The sequence below is a fragment of the Panthera onca genome, chromosome X (genome assembly GCF_046562875.1).
Source record: "Panthera onca isolate mPanOnc1 chromosome X, mPanOnc1 haplotype 2, whole genome shotgun sequence".
Lineage (NCBI taxonomy): Eukaryota > Metazoa > Chordata > Mammalia > Carnivora > Felidae > Panthera > Panthera onca.
Genome location: NC_138357.1, coordinates 62,860,518 through 62,881,203, shown reverse-complemented (window position 1 = coordinate 62,881,203; position 20,686 = coordinate 62,860,518). Strand labels below are relative to the sequence as shown.

The window sequence follows — 20,686 nt, the reverse complement described above, 5'->3', positions numbered from 1 at the left end:
TTTGAAATTCCTGTGAATTTGGGAATAATTAACAAATACCTTCTAATAACCCAAAGTATCTCTCTATGCTAGATGAACCATAACTTCGGTGAGCCCAGATATTCTAAATCTTGTGAAGCTTATGAGATTCAATCCTGACTGGAACAAAAGTACAAATGGTGTGGGGAATAAGCTTAGGAATCCCCTGGGCTTACACCAATGGGTTGACAAGGCATAAAGAAATACAAAGTCATAAAATTGCTCACACCCGAGTTTGGGTAAACCAAACTGGCACCCCAAGAATAGGGGGGTGCAAAGACACCCTAAGAATAGGGAGGCACAAATGTGCCAGGAATAAGGAGGTGCAAAGGCACCCCAAAATAGGGAGGGGGTGCAGAGCCCCCCAAAATAGAGAGAGAGAGGCAAAGGCCTGAAATAGAAACAGTGCAAAGATGCCCAATACATAGGAATAATATTAGAAATTCAGAGTGAAAGCACCCCAAATTTAGTACTATAGCAGAAAGCTGCTTTCATAGGAGAATAGGGCCAGGTTAGGTAAATTGGTGAAATTGGACTATGGACTGCTGCACTACAGGCAAAGCAGGCCAGAGCGGAGATGATTAACAAAAGAAAAGGTGTCTTGTCAACCCTGGGGTTATTCCCCTTATCTTTCTCATCCCATAGGCTAGCAAAGATAAACAGGTTCTGCCTCACTTCCGCTGTAAACAACCCTCCTCCTGACTGCATGGTGCCTGGATTTTGTATTAACCCAAACCCCTAACCACAAAAATCCTCAAGACCCCCTTTCCCTCATGTCCACAAGTTAATGTTTACAGATTCATTGTCCCTTTGTGCACGTCCATCGCCATGTTTGTAAGCCTTCTGAGCCGAATAAAAATTGGGCAAGAACCCTTATTCAGGACTGTTGTCTTTTCCAGGACATTAGCCATCACTCCTTTCAATCCTGCTTCCTCTTTTGGTGGACAAGAGAGAACTTTAGACCCAGAGTCTAAGACAAAACACAAAAAAGTACCAGATAGGAAAGGGCTGGATAAATGAGGTCATTCAGAACTGATATTTCATTTAGTCAAGAAAATCCTTTTTAACCTAGAAAATAATTGTAACTGTATTTTCCTTACTGTGATCACCTTAAGAAATAGCTATTTTTGGGAATTACATTTAAATATCTACTTTTTCTTCTTTTCACACTGGGCTCTATTTTTAAAACTACTTTGGCCTTAACATCTATGTAGATTTGATGTGGTAGAAGTACAACTAAAAAAGAAAATAATAGCAGTACATTTTTTCCTTTGGTAGCAGTGTGTAGCAAACCTTAGCTTGTGGTTTTATGTTGCCATGTCTTAGAACATCTGTCAGCAGAATTCCAGGGGGCTAAGGGTGGAGGCTGGAGACCAAGGAAGAAAATTCTTAATAGTCATCTTAACCCAGATTTGTTGTGAGTTTGTTAGCAAAGAGATATGAATTGCAAATTTTACATGGTTGATTGCGACCAAAGAGTTTTTAAAATATTGCAAAACAGACAAGGTGCAAACAAGTGTCTTGCTGTGGTTGTATCATTATACTAAGCAATAGGAAGAGTGGCTTAAGGATTCATGACAGTATTCATTTAAAAATGCACACAGATGTCGCTGGTTACTGAGCAACTATCCTGTGGCAACACTACACTGGTCCAGCATCAAACTGGTAATTCAGATTTAATTTTCTTTTTGGATGTATTTTGTAAGCAGATTGGCTTACAAAATTTAAGTTTTATCTGTTTACCCCTCCTTCACTCCACTGTTAAATTTTTAGGCACAGGCTAGGCAAATACAGGCTTACTAGTTTCCTACAAAGTATGGTGGGCTTTTTAGGGAAGCATTTGAAATAAACAGAACCAATCGGAGGGAATCTGTATATCTGAATTTCTCCTTGCAGAGGTTGACTGGGTCACAAATTATAAACTTGTTTAAAAAAGACAAAATAGGGGCATCTGGGTGGCTCAGTTGGTCAAGTGTCCCACTCTTGATTTTGGCTCAGGTCGTGATATCACAATTGTGAGATTAAGCCTCGCATTGGGCTGCACACTTAATGTGGAGCCTGCTTAAGATCCTCTCTTCCTCTTCCTCTACCCCTCCCCCCAAAAAAAGACAAAATAGACACCCACACAATTGTTCATTTATAGACTTCAAGCATGCACAAAAATTTAGTCATAGAAGTGTGAAACATCCATTTAGAAAATTTTCAAGTTTACTTGGTAATACTGTACCTTCATTGTTCTAGTGCAATATGCTATAACATTTGTGAGCTTAGTTTTCACAGATGACCAGTTATATTAAACTACACTAAGTACATCATCTTTTAACTAAAATTATATATTGGATTAAATATAAATAAATGTAGTATGTAGCATTTGTGCTATTATTAAGTTTAGACTAAGTGGCATCAACAAAAGCACTTACTCTCTCTTCTGAGTTCCTTGCACTGATTGGCTCTTCATTCATTTGCCCTCTCTCACCTAACCAACTTGTATTTATAGTTGTCCTAGCTTCATATTTAAATACCATATTGTAATTTAACCTTTTAGGATAATCTTTTCCATTAGATTGTGATCTTGGGTGGAAATCTGCTACTCTTTCTCTAGATATTTTAGAGAACCTAATAAGGTTATCACACACTTAAGAGGCCCCCAAGATATATTGTTGAATAGCTAGTAAATAGTTTCAGACTATCATTTTAAATTTTAGTGCATCATATTTGGAACCTCTGTCCATGTTCATTATTTTTTAAATTTTTTTTTATTTTTTTAAATTTAGAATGATTTTTTTTAATTTTTTTAATGTTTATTTATTTTAGAGAGAGAGCGCAAGCAGGGAAGGGGCAGAGAGAGAGGGCGACACAGAATCGGAAGCAGTCTCCAGACTCTGAGCTGTCGGCACTGAGCCCGACGTGGGGCTCGAACTCACGAACTGTGAGATCATGACCTGAGCTGAAGTCGGACGCTCAACCGACTGAGCCACCCAGGCACCCCTGTCCATGTTCATTAAAGTGCCAGCTGAGAACATGCGACAAAGGTTGATTATAAAACAAGACAAAATCCTCACCTAGATTAAATGTTTTATGGTAGGTTGGCACTTTCATGAAAAAGATTCTTGTTTTCCCATTTTAAATATATATATATTTAATGTTTTATTCATTTTTTGAGAGAGAGAGAGAGAGAGAGAGAGAGAGACAGACCATGAGCAGGGAGGTACAGAGAGTGAGAGAGACACAGAATTGGAAGCAGGCTCCAGGCTCTGAAATGTCAGCACAGAGTCCGATGCAGGGCTTGAACCCACCAACTGCGAGATCATGACCTGAGCCGAAGTTGGACATTTAACCAACTAAGCCACTCAGGTGCCCCATCTTGTTTTATCATTTTAAACATGATTACTAAAGTTTTATTGTTTCTTTGGAATTCAAACATTCACACTGGCACCTTCTAAAGCAGAAACCTTTTCAGTTTCCTTCCTTTAAAAGAAACTTGATTCTTATCCCCCAGCCAAAATTCCAAACGGAACCAGTTCCCATCACTAAACTTGCTTGCACTGTGCAAATGCCCAATGCTGTGCTTCTGTGGATCCATCCCTCCAACAGGCCTGCCTCCCTCCTGGTGCTTCAGGGCCCCTCCCACAGGGGACCACCAGCAGCAAAGCAAGCTAAGCTTGCCCCTCCCACCCCTGTGCACCTTGCAGATCCACCCCAACTAATATGCCCTTGGCCAGATCCCATCGAAGCAGCACCACAAGCCTGGCAGTGTGCAAGTAGCCCAAACAGGGGCCACACCATTCCACAGTATGTCCTGCCCCTGGAAGAGGGGAAGGTAAAGTACACACCAGTCTGACTGTGGCCCCAGTGGTGGGCTGGGGGCAGACATCAGGTCTGACTACAGCCCGCCCACCAACACGAGTTTCTCTGGACAGCACAGGGGGAGTGACCTGCAGTTTGGAGCTACTGCAGGGACTACACAAAATGATGAAATGGAAGAATTCTCCTCAAAAGAAACTCCAGGAAGTAACGACAGCTAACGAATTGATCAAAAACAATTTAAGCAATATAACCGAACAAGAATTTAGAATAAAAGTCATAAAATTAATCGCTGGGCTTGAAAACAGTATACAGGACAGCAGAGAATCTATTGATACAGAGATCGAGGGACTAAGAAATAGTCATGAGGAATTAAAAAATACATATATGAGGTGCAAAATAAAATAGAGGTGAGAACAGCTCAGATTGAAGAAGCAGAGGAGAGAATAGGTGAATTAGAAAATAAAATTATGGAAAAAAAGGAAGCTGAGAAAAAGAGAGATAAAAAAATCCAGGAATATAAAAGGAGAATTAGAGAAGTGACATGATTAAATGCAATAACATACGCATAATTGGGATTCCAGAGGAGGAAGAGAGAGAGAAAGGTGCTGAAGGTGTACTTGAAGAAAACATAGTGGAGAACTTCCCTGATCTGGGGAAGGAAAAAGGCATCGGAATCCAAGAGGCACAGAGAACTCCCTTAACACGTAACTTGAATCAATCTTCGGCACAATATATCATAGTGAAACTGGCAAAATACAACAATAAAGAGAAAATCCTGAAAGCAGCTAGGTGATAAACAGGCTCTAACTTACAAAGGTAAACACATAAGGGTAGTAGCAGACCTATCTACTGAAATTTGGCAGGCCAGAAAGGAATGGCAGGAAATCTTCCATGCGACGAACAGAAAAAAATATGCAGCCCACAATCCTTTATCCAGCAAGTCTGTTATTCAGAATAGAAGGAGAGATAAAGGTCTTCCCAAACAAAGAAAAACCGAGGGAATTGATCACCACTAAACCAGCCCTACAAGATGTCCTAAGGGGGACTCTGTGAGTGAAATGTTGCAAGGACCACAAATTACCAGAGACACCACTACAAGCATGAAACCTACAGACATCACAATGACTCTAAACCCATATCTTTCAATAATAACACAATGTAAATGGACTAAATGCTGCAACCAAAAGACATAGGGTATCAGAATGGATAAAAAATACATGACCCATCTATTTGCTGTCTACAACAGACTCATTTTAGGCCTGAGGACACCTTCAGATTGAAAGTGAGGGGATGGAGAACTATCTATCATGTTACTGGAAGTCAAAAGAAAGTTGAAGTAGCCATACTTATATCAGACAAACTAGACTTTAAATTAAAGGCTGTAACAAGAGATGAAGAAGGGCATTATATAATAATTACAGGGTCTATCCATCAGGAAGAGCTAACAATTATAAATGTCTATGTGCCAAATATTGAAGCCCCCAAATATATAAAACAATCACAAACATAAGCAAACTTATTGATAAGAATGTGGTAATTGCAGGGGACTTTAATGCTCCACTTACAACAATGGATAGATCATCTAGACACAAGATCAATAAAGAAACAAGACACAGGATCAATAAAGATACATTGGATCAGGTGGACTTGACAAATATATTTAGAACTCTGTATCCCAGAGCAACAGAATATACTTTTTTATCAAGTGCACATGGAACATTCTCCAAGTTAGATCACATACTGGGTCACAAAACAGCCCTTAATAAGTATAAAAGAATAGAGATCATACCATACACACTTTCAGACCACAATGGTATGAAACTTGAAATCAACCACAGGAAAAAGTCTGGAAAACCTTGAAGAAATGGACAAACTCCTAAGCACCCCCAAACTTTAAAATTCAAACAGGAAGAACTAGAAAACTTGAACAGACCCATAACCAATGAAGAAATTGAATCAGTTATCAAAAATTTCCCAGGAAATAAGAGTCCAGGACCAGATGGCTTCCCTGGGGAATTCTACCTGATTTAAAACAGAAATAATGCCTATACTTCTCAAGCTGTTACAAAAAAATATAAAGGGAAGGAAAAATTCCAGACTCATTCTATGAACCCAGCATTACTTTGTTTCCCAAACTAGAGACCCAGCGAAAAAAGAGATGTACAGGCCAATATCCCTGATGAATATGGATGCAAAAATTCCCAACAAGATACTAGCAAAGCAAATTCAACAGCATATAAAAAGAATTATTCACCATAATCAAGTGGGATTCATTCCTGCACTGAAGGGCTGGCTCAACATTTGCAAATCAATGTGATACATCACGTTAATAAAAGAAGATAAGAACCATATGATCCTGTCAATGGATGCAGAAAAAAAAAAAAAAAAACATTTGACAAAATTCAGCATCCTTTCTTAATAAAAACCCTCGAGAAAGTCGGGATAAAAGGAACATATTTAAATACCATAAAAACCATTTATGAAAAGCCCACAGCTAATATCATCCTCAATGGGGAAAAACTGAGAGCTTTCCCCCTGAGATCAGGAACATGACAAGGATGTCCACTCTCACCGCTGTTGTTTAACATAGTGTTGGAAGTGCTAGCATCAGCAATCAGACAACAAAAGGACATCAAAGGCATCAAAATTGGCAAAGATGAAGTCAAGCTTTCACTTTTTGCAGATGACATATTATACATGGAAAACCTGATAGACTCCACCACAAGTCTGCTAGAACTGATACATGAATTCAGCAAAGTCACAGGATACAAAATCAATGTACAGAAATCAGTTGCATTCTTATACATTAACAATGAAGCAACAGAAAGACAAATAAAGAAACTGATTCCATTCATAATTGCACCAAGATTCAAAAATACCTAGGAGTAAACTTAACCAAAGAGGTAAAAGATCTGAAAACTTTAGAAATGTTGAAAACTATAGAAGCTTATGAAGGAAATTGAAGACACAAAGAAATGGAAAAACATTCTGTGCTCATGGATTGGAAGAATAAATATTGTTAAAATGTCAATACTACCCAAAGCAATCTACACATTCAATGCAATCCCAATCAAAATTGCATCAGCATTCTTCTTGAAGCTAGAACAAGCAATCCTAAAATTTGTATGGATCCACCAAAGACCCCGAATAGCCAAAGTAATATTGAGGAAGGAGACCAAAGCAGGAGGCATCACAATACTAGCCTTTAGCCTCTACTACAAAGCTGTAATCATCAAGACAGCATGGTATTGGCACAAAAACAGACACATAGACCAATGGAATAGAATAGAGACTCCAGCATTGGACCCACAAAAGTATGGCCAACTAATCTTTGACAAAGCAGGAAAGAATATCCAATGTAAAAAGACAGTCTCTTTAACAAATGATGCTGGGAGTACTGGACAGCAACATGCAGAAGAATGAAAGTAGACCACTTTCTTTCACCATTCACAAAAATAAACTCAAAATGGATCGAGGACCTGAATGTGAGACAGGAAACCATCAACCCTAGAGGAGAAAGCAGGGAAAAACCTCTCTGACCTCAGCTGCATCAATTTCTTACTTGACAGATCTCCAAAGGTAAGGGAATTAAAAGCAAAAATGAACTATTGGGACCTCATAAAGATAAAAAGCTTCTGCACTACAAAGGAAACAATCAACAAAACTCAAAGGCAACTGACTGAATGGGAAAAGATATTTGTAAATGACATATCAGACAAAGGGCTAGTATCCAAAATCTATAGAACTCACCGAACTCCACACCTGAAAAAGAAATAATGGAGTGAAGAAATGGGCAGAAGACATGAATAGATACTTCTTAAAGAAGACAGATAGCTAACAGGCACATGAAAAGATGCTCAATGTCACTCCTCATCAGGGAAATACAAATCAAAACCACACTGACATATCACCTCATGCCAGTCAGAGTGGCTAAAATGAACAAATCAGGGGACTATAGATGCTGGAAAGGATGTGGAGAAATGGGAACCCTCTTGAATTGTTGGTGGCAATGCAAACTTGTGCAGCCAGTCTGGAAAAAAGTGTGGATGTTCCTCCAAAAATTAAAAGTAGATCTACCCTATGACCCAGCAATAGTACTGCTCAGAAATTACCCAAGGGCATAGGAGTGCTGGTGCATAGGGCCCCTCTACCCCAATGTTTATAATAGCACTTTCAACAGTAGCCAAATTATGGAAAGCACCTAAATATCCATCAACTGATGAATGGATAAAGAAATTGTGGTTTATATACACAATGGAATACTATGTGGCAATGAGAAAGAATGAAATATAGCCTTTTGTAGCAACGTGCATGGAACTGGAGAGTGTTATAGTAAGTGAAATAAATCAGACAGAGCAAGACAGACACCATATGTTTTCATTCTTATGTGGATTCTGAGAAACTTAACAGAAGACTATAGGGGAGAGGAAGGTAAAAAAAAGTTAAAGAGGGAGGGAGGCAAACCATAAGAGACTCTTAAAAACTGAGAATAAACTGAGGGTTGATGGGGGGGAGGTAGGAGAAAGTGGGTGATGGGCATTGAGGAGGGCACCTGTTGGGATGAGCACTGAGTGTATTATGGAAACCAATTTTATAATAAATATCATATTAAAAAAATAAAAGAAACTTGATTCTTGACATGACAGACAAGAAACTGAGGCTAGCAGGAGAGCAACTGTTTCTTCCAGGTAACAATTGTTCAGTGGCCCTGCTTTGTGTCTTTGGAGGGAAGGATACCTTGATTCTCAACTCTGACATGTGGACTGAAACAACTTCACATTCTTTGGGTGGAAGTGAGGGGTGTTTGCTCTTTTAAAAGATTGATTTAAATTTTTGGACTGTGCCAGTGTCCACTTGCAAATGCTTTTATGTGCTGAAGAGGATATCAATAACCTTTTAACTCCAAAGTAATTTATTTTTTCCTATAGAAAATTTAATTTTTTTGCCTTAGTACACCCTTGTGACACCCATTCTTAATTGTTCTGACAATGTGTAGTTTTCAATCATTTTTTTCTGTGTCCCTTTATTTTAAATTCCAGTAAGAAATTAGGTAATTAGCATTAACAGAAGCTCTTTTGTCAGGATGTGTTGCACTGAACTATGTGCCTGTAGGCATATAAGAAAGGCAATAACTCTTTAGATATAAAATATCCCTTGTTGGAAGTAAACTTAATATGTGAACATGTGGACTCACAGATATGGTTAAATTAGGAAACCTCTTATTTATTTTTATTTATTATTTTTTTACATATCCTGAAGACTCAAAGCTGAATAGATATTCACATTTGACAGGGAAGAACCTACTTAAATTGTTATTATGAGGGTGCCTGTGTGGCTCAGTCAGTTGAGCATCCAACTCTTGATTTCAGCTCAGGTCACAACTTCATAATTTGTGAGATCAAGCCCATTGTTGGGCTCTGCACTGACAGTGTGAAGCCTGCTTGGGATTCTCTCTTCTCTCTCTCTCTCTGTCTCAAAATAAACAAATAAACTTTAAAAAAAAGTGTTATTGGGGGCGCCTGGGTGGCTCAGTCAGTTAAGCAACTGACTTCGGCTCAGGTCATGATCTCACGGTTCGTGGGTTCGAGCCCCACATTGGGCTCTGTGCTGACAGCTCAGAGCCTGAAGCCTGCTTCAGATTCTGTCTCCCTCTCTCTCTCTGCCCCTCCCCCACTTGTGCTCTGTCTCTCTCTCTCTCAAAAATAAATAATAAAAAAATGTAAAAAAAAAAGTGTTATTATGGCCCATTCTGTTCAGCTTTATAGAGATGTAAACACTCTAAGGGGCATGTATACTTATTGTCAGGTAGTTCCAGAGCATGGGAGAAATATTTTCAGTCTGGAGCTGATGGTCAAGGGGTAAAGATATGAGTAAAGATACGCTATAAATGCCCAGTGATCCTAGGCTTAACCACCATCTTAGCACAGTGGACAGTGTTCTCAGTATAGCATCAAAGATTCATTGATCTTAAAGGTCCTGTGCCTTTTGTCTCTCACACAGATATAACAAATTATATTTACCCAGGGCCATGTATTATTCTCAGCATGTGAGCTATAATATAACATTAATTCTTCATTTATTCAGAAATATCTGCTAAAATGATAAGTGCCTGAAAGTACCATATTTATATGTCATCTGTATCTAAAACTAAATTTGTGAATATGCAAATGATTGACAAATTACTTAACATACTTCAAACTAACTGAACACATTGTATCATGAAGATTGAAAAACACTGATGTAATTGAATCTTCCATTAAGTGTATTAATTTACTAGATACTCACTCCTGATTATTTAGTGATTTTTACAGTGATTTTCTTCAAAATTCATAAAAGGCTATATGTTATACTTAGGAGTAAAAGTTTGACTTTATAAATCAATAAGAAAATAGGTTTCCTGTTATAAAATAATATCTTGTTGCAAATTTTGTTGGATTGTAATGTATCTTTAAAGAAGAGAATTATTGGGGTGCCTGGGTGGCTCAGTTGGTTAAGCATCCAACCTTGGCTCAGGTCATGATTTCACAGTTTGTGAGTTCTAGACCCACGTCAGGCTCTGTGCTGACAGCTCAGAGCCTGGAGACTGCTTCAAATTCTGTCTCCCTCTCTCTCTCCATGCCCCTCCCTGACTCATTCTCTCTCTCTCTCTCTCTCTCTCTCAAACATAAATAAACACTTAAAAAATTGCCAAACAAATAAGAAGAGAATTATTTTTCCTGGGGTTATCTGATGAGAGAGAAGCTTTTTTATCCATAAAAACAAGAAAGTTAGAAGACAAAAATGTAATCTGTGTGTATGTATGCATGTGTATGCAGGGTATAAATTCAGAGGGGATTTCACTGTATAGAAGTTATTTTTTTTTTTTAATTTTGCACTATTGTATCCTTTGGGAGAACTGCTTCTGTTGACTTTATATTTCTGATGCTTCTCTCCATGTGACTTTTTAGTGTGACTCCATGAAGAAGCTTTTATTGATTGGCCTGTGCAACTCAGAAATTTTAAGTAATAGTTTTAAATTTGAGCAAATTACCATAGACGTGTGAATTAAAGTCCTAAGAAAAACATATCAATGGAGAAACCTGACTAAAAAAAATCTTAACTTTATTATTTTAAAGCTCTCTCCTAGGTATGATTAGTAGACAAAACAGTGTATTATCTCTACCTGGTAATCTAAAGAAGCACAGAAACCAAATGTAAACTTTCTGTTTTAATGGGTTAATCTGTAACCTCCCAAATATTGTTAAAACACCAGGTAGAAATGCTGGCATTTTCCTATTAGTTTCATCAGTATTATGTTTGACAGTTTTGGAAAAGAAAGAATAAGAAACAGTTTGAGGACAGAAAATGTGATTGTAACATGACTAAACATTTTCCATTTTCCAGTGTCACAGGATGGGAAGGTAATGGTTTCAAATCTCCTATCGAAGAAATAGCACAGACACATGAAAGATAACCTGAGCAGCACATGTTATGGGCTCATGAGTGGTACAAGTGTATTCCAAACTAAGTATGCAGGAAGGCTTAGCGCCTATATTCTTATCCAATTTCTGTTCTAATCCAATTTCTGTTGTAAACAATGAAAACTGACATATAGAGTAACTGTGAGACTTATAATGTGGTCAAAGAAAGATTCATTTCTGTTTGCTTGAGGATGCTTATTAAGACAGAAAGTATAAACAGAAAGGAATCAGAGTGTATCACTAAAGAAAACCAGCAAACCATGAAAGAGAAGGGAAGAAAGAATCAGAAGAAAACAATAGAAATAGCCACAAAACAAGTAACAAAATGGTAATAAAAACATATCTATCAATAATTACTTTAAGTGTAAATGGATTAAATGCTACAACCAAAAGACATTGGGTGACATAATGAAGAAACAACAACAGCAACAACAACAAGAACAACAAAAACAACAACAAAAACAAGACCCATCTATATGCTGCCTACAAGATACTCATTTCAGACCTAAAGGCACCTGCAGGTTGAAAGTGAGGGGTGGAGAAACATCTATCATGCAAATGGTCAAAAGAAAGCCAGGGTAGCAATACTTAGATTGGACAAAATAAACTTTAAAACAAAGAGTGTAATAACAGACAAATAAGGATGCTATATATCAATAAAGGGGACAATCTAAAAAGACAATATAACAATTGTAAATATGTATGCACCCAACATGGAGGCACACAAATGCATGAAACAGTGAATAACAAACATAAAGGAAGCAATTGATGGTAATACAAAAATAGCAGGGGACTTTATCACCCCATTTACATCAATGGGTAGATCAGCCAAATAGAAAATCAACAAGGACACAGTGGACCACTGTGAATGACACACTGGATGTGTCATGACACACACTTGAATGACACACTGGACCAGATGGATTTAACAGATATATTCAGAACATTCCATTCTAAAACAGCAGAATGCACATTCTTTTCAAGTGCACACAGAACATTCTCTAGAATATAGATAATAATAAATTACATGTTGTGCCACAAATCAAGTATCAACAAATTAAAAATATTGAAGTCATACCATTCACCTTTTCTGACCACAAAGCTATGAAACTAGAAATCAAACACAGGAAAAAATCTGGAAAGACTACAAATACTTGGAAGTTAAATAAAATGCTACTATACAATGAATGGGTCAACCCATAAATCAAAGAAAAAATAAAAAAAAATTACATGGAAACAAATGAAAATGAAAACAATAGTCCAAAACCTTTGGGATGCAGCAAAAGTTGTTCTAATAGGAAAGTTTATAGCAATACACGTTTACCTCAAGAAGCAAAAAAAATTTCAGATAAACAACCTAACCTTACACCTAAAGGAACTAGAGAAAGAACAAAAAAACCTAAAACCAGCAGAAGGAAAGAAATAATAAATATTAGATGAGCAATAAATGATCTAACAAATTTAAAATACAGAACAGATCAATGAAACCAGGATCTGTTTCTTTGAAAGAATCAACAAAATTGATAAATCTCTAGCCAGACTCATCAAGAAAAAAAAAAAAAGAGAGAAAGGACTTAAATAAACAAAATCACAAATGAGAGAGGAGAAAAGAAATGACCAAAACCACAGAAATACAAACAATTATAGGAGAATATTATAAAAATTATATATGCAAACTAAATGGACAACCTAAAAAAATGGATAAATTCCTATAAATACATAAACTACCAAAACTAAAGCAGGAAGAAATCAAAAATTTGAACAGAAAGATTACTAGGGAGGAAATTGAATCACTAATCAAATAATTCCCAACAAACAAAAGTCCAGGACCAATTGGTTCACAGGTGAATTTTACTAAACATTTAAAGAGTTAATACCTATTCATCTCAAAGTATTCCAAAAAATAGAAAAGGAAGGAAAATATTCAAATTCCTTCTATGAGGCCAGCATTACCCTTACCCTGATACCAAAACCAGATAAAGACAGACAGACAGACAGACACAAACACACACACACACACACACATACACACAAAGAACTACAGAGTGGTATCTCTGATGAACATAGATATAAAAAAACCTCAAAAAATACTAGCAAATCGAATCCCACAATACATTAAAAAAAAAACTTATTTACCACAAGCAAGTGGGATTTTTTTTCTCCAGAATTCAAGTGTGGTTCAATATTCACAAATCAATGAATTTGATATAACACATCAATAAGAGAAAGGATAAAAAGCATATTGTCATTTCATTAGATGGAGAAAAAGTATTTGACAAAATACAATATCCACTCATGATAAAAGCCCTCAACAAACTAGGTTTAGAGGGAACATACCTCAACATAGTAAAGGCAATATATGAAAAACCCACAGCAAACATACTCAACAATAAAAAACTAAGAGCTTTTCCCCTAAGGTCAGGAACAGGGCAAAGATAGCCACTTTCACCACTTTTATTCAACATAGTACTGGAGGCCCTAGCTTCAGCAATCATACAACAAAAAAAAATAAAAGGAATTCAAATCAGCAAGGAAGATATAAAACTTTCACTATTTTCAGCTGATACAATACCCTATATAGAAAACCCTAAAGACTCCACCAATATATATATATATATATATTGGAACTGATAAATCAATTCAGTAGAATCGCAGGATACAAAATCAACATACAGAAATCTATTGCATTTCTATACACTAATAGTTAAGCAACAAAAAGAGAAATTAAGGAATCAACCCCAATTACAATGGCTACATAAACAATAAGATATCCAGAAATAAACCCAACCAAAGTGGTGAAAGACCTATATTCTGGACTCTAAAACATTGACGAAAGAAATTGAAGATGACACAAGGAAATGGAAAGACATTCCATACTGATGGATTGCAGGAGCAAACATTATTAAAATGTCTATATTACTAAAAGCAATCTACACATTTAATGAAATCCCCATCAAAATGCCAATAGCATTTTTCACAGAGCTAGAACAAACAATCTGAAAATTTGTATGAAACCACAAAAGATCCTGAAGAGCACAGCAATCTTGAAAAAGAAAAGCAAAGCTGGAGGAATCACAATTCTAGGCTACAAGTTATATTACAAAGGTGTAGTGACCAAAACAGTATGATACTGGCACAAAAATAGACACATAGATCAATAGAACAGAATAGAAAAACCAGAAATAAACCCACAATTATATGGGCAATTAATCTTCTACAAAGTAGGAGAGAATATCCCATTGGAAAAAGACAGTCTCTTCAGCAAAAGGTTTTTTGTGAAAACTTGTCAGTTACATGCAACAGTGAAACTGGACCTCTTTCTTTTCCCATACTCAAAAATAAACTCAAAATGGATTAAAGACCTAAATGTGAGACCTGAAACCATAAAAATCCTGGAAGAGAGCACAGACAGTAATATCTCTGACCTCGGTCATAGCAACATTTTTCTGGATATATATCTTGAGGCAAGGGAAACAAAGGCAAAAATAGACTGTTAGGACTACATGAACACAAAAACTTCTGCACAGTGAAGGAAACAGTAAAAAAAAACTAAAAGGCAACCTTCTGAAAGGGAAAAGATATTTACAAATGACATATCCAATAAAGGGCTAGTATCCAAAATATATAAAGAACTGATGCAACTCAACACCCCAAAAAATCAAATAATCCAATTAAAAACTGGGCAGAAAACATGAACAGACATTTCTCCAAAGAAGACAGATAGATGGCCAATAGACGCATGAAAAGATGCTCAACATCATTCATTGTCAGAGAAATGCAAATCAAAACCACAATCAGTTATCACCTCACACCTGTCAGAATGTCTGAAATGAAAAGCACAAGAAACGAGTGTTGGTGAGGTTGTGGAGAAAAGGAAACCCTTTTGCACTGTTGGTGGAAATGCAAACTGGTGCAGCTACTGGGGAAAACAGTTCCTCAAAAATGTATAAATAGAATTACCCGATGATCCCGTAATCACACTACTATTTACCGCCAAAATACAAAAGTGCTAATTAAAAAGGATAAATGCACCCCCTATGTTTATTCCATTATGGTATATGGTAGCCAAATTATGGAAGCAGCCCAAGTATGCATTAATAGATAAATGAATGAAAAAAAAGTGGTATATATACATAATTGAACATTATTCAGTCATAAAAAAGAATTAAATCTTGTCATTTGCAAGGACATGGAGCTAGAAAGTATTATGCTAAGCAAAATATGTCAGTCAGAGAAAGGCAAATACCCTATGATTTCACTCATATGTGGAATTTAAGAAACAAGACAGTTGTGCAAAGGAAGAAAAGAAGAGAAAGACAAACAAAGAGACAGACTCTTGACTATAAAGAACAAACTGATGGTTACCAGAGGGGAGGTGGGGGGCGGGAATGGGTGATATAGGTAATGGGGATTAAGGAATGCACTTGTGATGAGCACTGGGTGATGTATGGAATTGTTGAATCACCTGAAACTAATATGACACTGTTAAATACACTGGGATTGAAATAAAAAAAGTTAATTAAAAAAAAGAACTGGAAAAATGCTAGCAGGTATATATTTTTAAGAATTATTCTGTCATGAGGAAGATCTAAAATCACTTAGAAGCTATAATAATTATGGACTTTTTAATTTAAAAATACAAAAATAAAAATTAAAGATAAAATTTAAAGCAAAAAAAGGACATAATCTCAAGTCATTTGGAAAGATTTTCTATGAGGCTGAAACTAAGGAAAGCTTGTAGATAATCAGAAAGCAAAGCTTCCCACTACTCAGTTTTGATTTAACTGCACTTTAGGTTATTGATATGCATTAGCTAGCCTCACTTCTGCATCATTAGATGTGGGAGTTTTCTTTGGAAAAAGAAAAAAATAGGTTTATACACGGATTTGTAGACTTAAAGCTATTCAATCCACTTGTGAGACATCATTAACAACAAAATAATAAAGAAGAAAAGCTACATATCTTCTGTGAAACCACAAATCTTGATCCGTGTCTGAATTAATTTCAGCTAGTTCACAAACACTGGCTTTTAATTTGAAAAATAAAAACAACAAAATCTTTTTTTCAACAATATAGTTTCTTTGTCCTTTGGGTTCTAGATTAAGAAGAAACAGCAAGATGTGCTTGGTTTTTTAGAAGCTAACAAAATAGGATTTGAAGAAAAAGACATTGCAGCCAATGAAGAGAATCGAAAGTGGATGAGAGAAAATGTACCTGAAAACAATCGACCAGCCACAGGGTACCCCCTGCCACCTCAGATTTTCAACGAAAGCCAGTACCGTGGGGTAAGAAACTGATTTAAACTCTTGTTTTATCGAAATGGATTGCCTCACATCCATCCTATCCCCTTCACTCCACTCCCAAATTTGCATACAGCCATTTATCTTGTTCATCTCTTCATCCAACCAAGGCAGCTAGGATATTTCTACTAGGAAGCAGATGGATGAGTAATCCATCCCTACCCCACAACTTTCCTGTAAATGCATAAATACAGACCTTGGGCACATAGTTTCCTTTCCCTTTCTTTAAAGATTTTATTTTTAAGTAATGTCTACACACATCCTGTGGCTCAGACTTACAACCCTGAGATCAAGAGTTGCATGCTGTACCGACTGAGCTAGGAAGGTGCCTTGCCTTTCCATTTCTTCATCTGAATTCTATCTAGAGCAATTGTGTTGTTTCTGTCCTGTCCATGAAGAAGTTTCTGAAAGAAGTCAGCTGCTTTACTTATTTAGATTAAAAGTAGTTAAAAAAGAGTAATATCTTATTTCCTACTTGAATCTAGTAATACTTTTATTTTGATATTATTTAAAATATATATATTTTTTAATTTGAGAGAGAGAGAGGGAGAGAGAGAATCCCAAGCAGGCTCTGCACTGTCAGCACAGAGTTGGATGTGAGGCCCCATCTCACGAACTGTGAGATCATGACCTGAATGGAAATCGAGAGTTGGATGCTCAGCTGACTGAGCCACCCAGGTGCCCCTTATTTTGATATTATTAATGAATTTTCATAAAATCTTAAGTTAGCTAATTGAACTCATGTAAGTAACAAGGAAACAAAAATGGATTTTTTGCTTTGTGACTGGTGTTTTCAAGTATGCCATCTTTAGTTCATTTAAACCATAGAGTAGTTTCCTTTATTCTTTTAGTAATATCTATCGTCTCTGGCAATTTTAGATACTATGGCAAGTACAAGTATAAATAAAACAGTCTTTTCTCTTAAGGAGCTGGTTGGGAGTGAGATGTCGGAAGAATCACACACACCTGAAACAATTGGAATGTGGTTATAAATATATATCCATGTGATGACACAGTACAGAAAGCATATGTGAGGGCTATAGGAATTTCTAGTAAAGAATTGTTTGCACTGCTATGTCCTCAGAATTAGCATGACTGAGAGAAAAATGTATTAGAGCCAGCAATCCAAATCTTCTACAGGTTTATATGGAAGTAAGAAGGACACTTTTGGGTGGGGATCTTTTTTATGTGCCAATTCAGAAAATCTAGGGGAGGAACCATGGAAAAATTGAGAACTTTATTGGCATAAAATATTTTCTCTGTGAATTCAATTTGTTCAGTCCTGAGGAGCATCCTGGAGATTTCTTCTGTTGCTGCTAATGGGGCCAATGTGTAAAGACATACTCTGCAGATAAGGAAAAGGCAATTAGGCTCTTCATTTAGATAGTGAAACCTCAGTGCCTCTCTAATGGAAATTTCTGCAAATTATTGAATACCAGGAGCTGGAAGAGGCCTCAGAGGCCATCCAGTGCAATCTAAGCCAGCATATATTCTCTTAACTTTTTTGAGTCAGAAATTTTAACTCATTTGACTTTGAAAACAAGCACATTTTAGGTTATAAGGGTAACGTTTGAGAAGCATTTACCTGGTTTATTTCTCCCACAGAAGCCACACTGTAAAGGAATGGAGTATGTTATAGAAATAAGGTATCACTGAGAAATAAGGAGATGGAAAGGAAGGGGCAGGAGGTGAGACTTGATCAAATAAATATTTGTTAATGCAAAGAGAATCCAACTTTTACTGAATGCCTGCTATATGCCAGACACTAAGTTAGGAGTTTAATAACAATAAGAATTAAAATTTATCCCTATACAGACTCATATGGAGAAGAATATATAGTAACTATTCATAGAAAACATATGTATGATATGTCAGCTATTGTGCTACATGCTTTATGTGTATTATATTAATTAGTTCTCATACTAATCCCATGAGGTAGGTATTGTTATTCCTGTATTACAGATGAAGAAATTGAGGCTTAGAAGAAGGCTAACTGACTTGCTAAACCATACAGCTAGGATTTAAGCCTAAATCTGTTTTATTCTAAATCTCTTACCTTTTCTGTTGAAACACTGTGTATTTCATTTTCCTATTTATGCAAAGATCCCATTTTCATTCTTTTTTCCTCCATTCTGTATTATGGGGGAGGTTGACCTCAGTAAATTACATTTCTCAATCTCCGTTGGTGACGGGCTACCTATTAGGTTTGGCCAATAATAGGAGATACTGTTTGGTAGAGTGGAAGACAGAGGAAAAACCAAGGTATTCTTCTCTTTCTTGCTTCTGGAAGTGTCCATGACAGTGGCTATGTCTCCTTTGTGGTACTACATGTCTCAGCTCCTGGGTTTTGTAATATCTTCTCTACTCTTTCCTTTAACCTTGTAGCTGTGGTAGTAGCTTCTTGCTGTTGTTAATCTTTGGGTTTCCTTATCATTTCCTGTTTGCCTTTCCTCTATCACCCTCTCTCTCTGCCCCTCCCCTGCTCATTTGCACTCTCTATCTCTCTGTCTCAAATAAATAAAACATTAAAAAAGAGTTAAAAATATTCTGTTTACTCTTGTATTCTTAGCACCAAAAAAATGATTGGCATGTAGTAGGTGCTTAATAAATATTTTCAGAATAAATTAATTAATCTGGGTCAATTGAGAAACTGGTAATGTTCTTTTGTCTCAGAGTTAGAAACCTGTTTGGGTTTGCAAAGTCCAAGGCCAAAAAAAGATAATATACTTTGATCCAGGGCAACCTGGGTGGCTCAGTCTGTTAAGTGTCTGACTCTTGATTTTGGCTCAGGTCATGATCTCACAGTTTGTGGGATCAAGCTCCGCATTAGGCTCCATGCTGACAGTGTGGAGCTTGCTTGAGATTTTCTCTCCCTCTCTCTCTGCCCCTCCTGCCTCAAAATAAATAAACATCTAATATATATATATATATATATATATATATATATATATATACACTTTGATCCCAAAACACTTGAACTAGAGTTGCATTTTTTGATCAGTAGAGTAGAATTTTATGATCAGATTTAAATATAGTTGAAGACCTACTTTCTTTCACATGAACTTAAAGACTGATAAGAATTTTTTTTGTTACTTTGAACAAGAGGCAAGAAATACCTCTTCTACAACTGTTGGACTCTTTCAACTAACATTTTGTTTACTTCCAAGTGGTTGAGTTTAGAAATGATATATATTGTTTGTATATTGTTTACCTTGAGTGCTTTAAAGGTAATGTGTCTTAGTATGAAATTGTTATCAGTATCCAATTAGTTTCACTTTAGAATAGTGAGCTCAAAGAGTGAGTGAGCTCATAGGATACTGTTCATATGTGCCTACTGTGTAGGGTTTATTCCTTTGTCAGCATCTAGGGTACATGATAAGGTGCTTTGAGTCAATCCTTGGGAGATTCCAGTAGGGCTAATCAATTCTTACTGTGAAAAGAATCCCTAAATAAGAGAGAGAAATTCTGATGTTTCTTGGGGTGAGGTTCCAATTTAGGATCATCCATGGCTTGAGAGATCCTCCAAGTACCAGGAACTATACATATATCTAAAATTTATATCTCCAGATACTCCAAGTACCAGGAATTACACATACACATACAGAAAACTATAATTTATAATCTGTTGGTGAGGAAGTCTCTAGAGAAACCAGAAAATTATGAGTGCTCTTCACCTCCAATAAATCAGCCAAAATGCCAGACTTATTTCTGTGTGTTTTAAATTAAACAAAGTAAGGCCAGTTATAGACAGTAGGTTTCCAAGTTTTCTAAGTAGGTTTGCTATTGATTATATGTCATAGTCAAATTTAGGCAATTCTATTTACTTGTAAAGCATGCTTAGTGGCTTAGAGGATGACAGTGGGAAGCCCAACCAAATTCAGTCATGTGAGGCTTTTCATGGATCCCTGAATTGAAACTTTTTAGTGGTCCATTTGCTCTTCTGGTCATATTTCATGAAAATCTCATTCCCTCCTTCCAAAACCAGCACAGATTTATTACTCTTATGGTCTTGGGCATATATAGCTAATATTCAGTCTACTGAAGGTTCTGAGGATATCTCTATCTTAATAAATAATGAAAGAGAAATAATGGGGAATGGAA

The 20,686-nt window shown here is 36.5% G+C and overlaps 2 protein-coding genes across 4 annotated transcripts in view; one reads left to right on the top strand and one right to left on the bottom strand.

Moving 5' to 3' along the window:
* SH3BGRL (SH3 domain binding glutamate rich protein like) overlaps positions 1-20,686 on the top strand; it is an 87,180-nt gene that overhangs the window by 57,774 nt on the left and 8,720 nt on the right. For both annotated transcript variants that reach the window (XM_081793812.1, XM_081793813.1), the window contains exon 2: positions 16,385-16,570. In XM_081793812.1, the coding sequence (XP_081649938.1) occupies positions 16,385-16,570 (186 nt within the window). The remainder of the gene's footprint in view (positions 1-16,384; positions 16,571-20,686) is intronic.
* LOC145714348 (SH3 domain-binding glutamic acid-rich-like protein 3) overlaps positions 17,808-20,686 on the bottom strand; it is a 38,866-nt gene continuing 35,987 nt past the window's right edge. The window contains exon 4 of one of the 2 annotated variants that reach the window (XM_081793814.1): positions 17,808-17,930. The gene's annotated coding sequence lies outside the window, so the exon portion shown is untranslated. Of the gene's footprint in view, positions 17,931-17,977; positions 18,199-20,686 lie in introns of those variants that run through there. The other variant, XM_081793816.1, reaches the window with a different exon arrangement.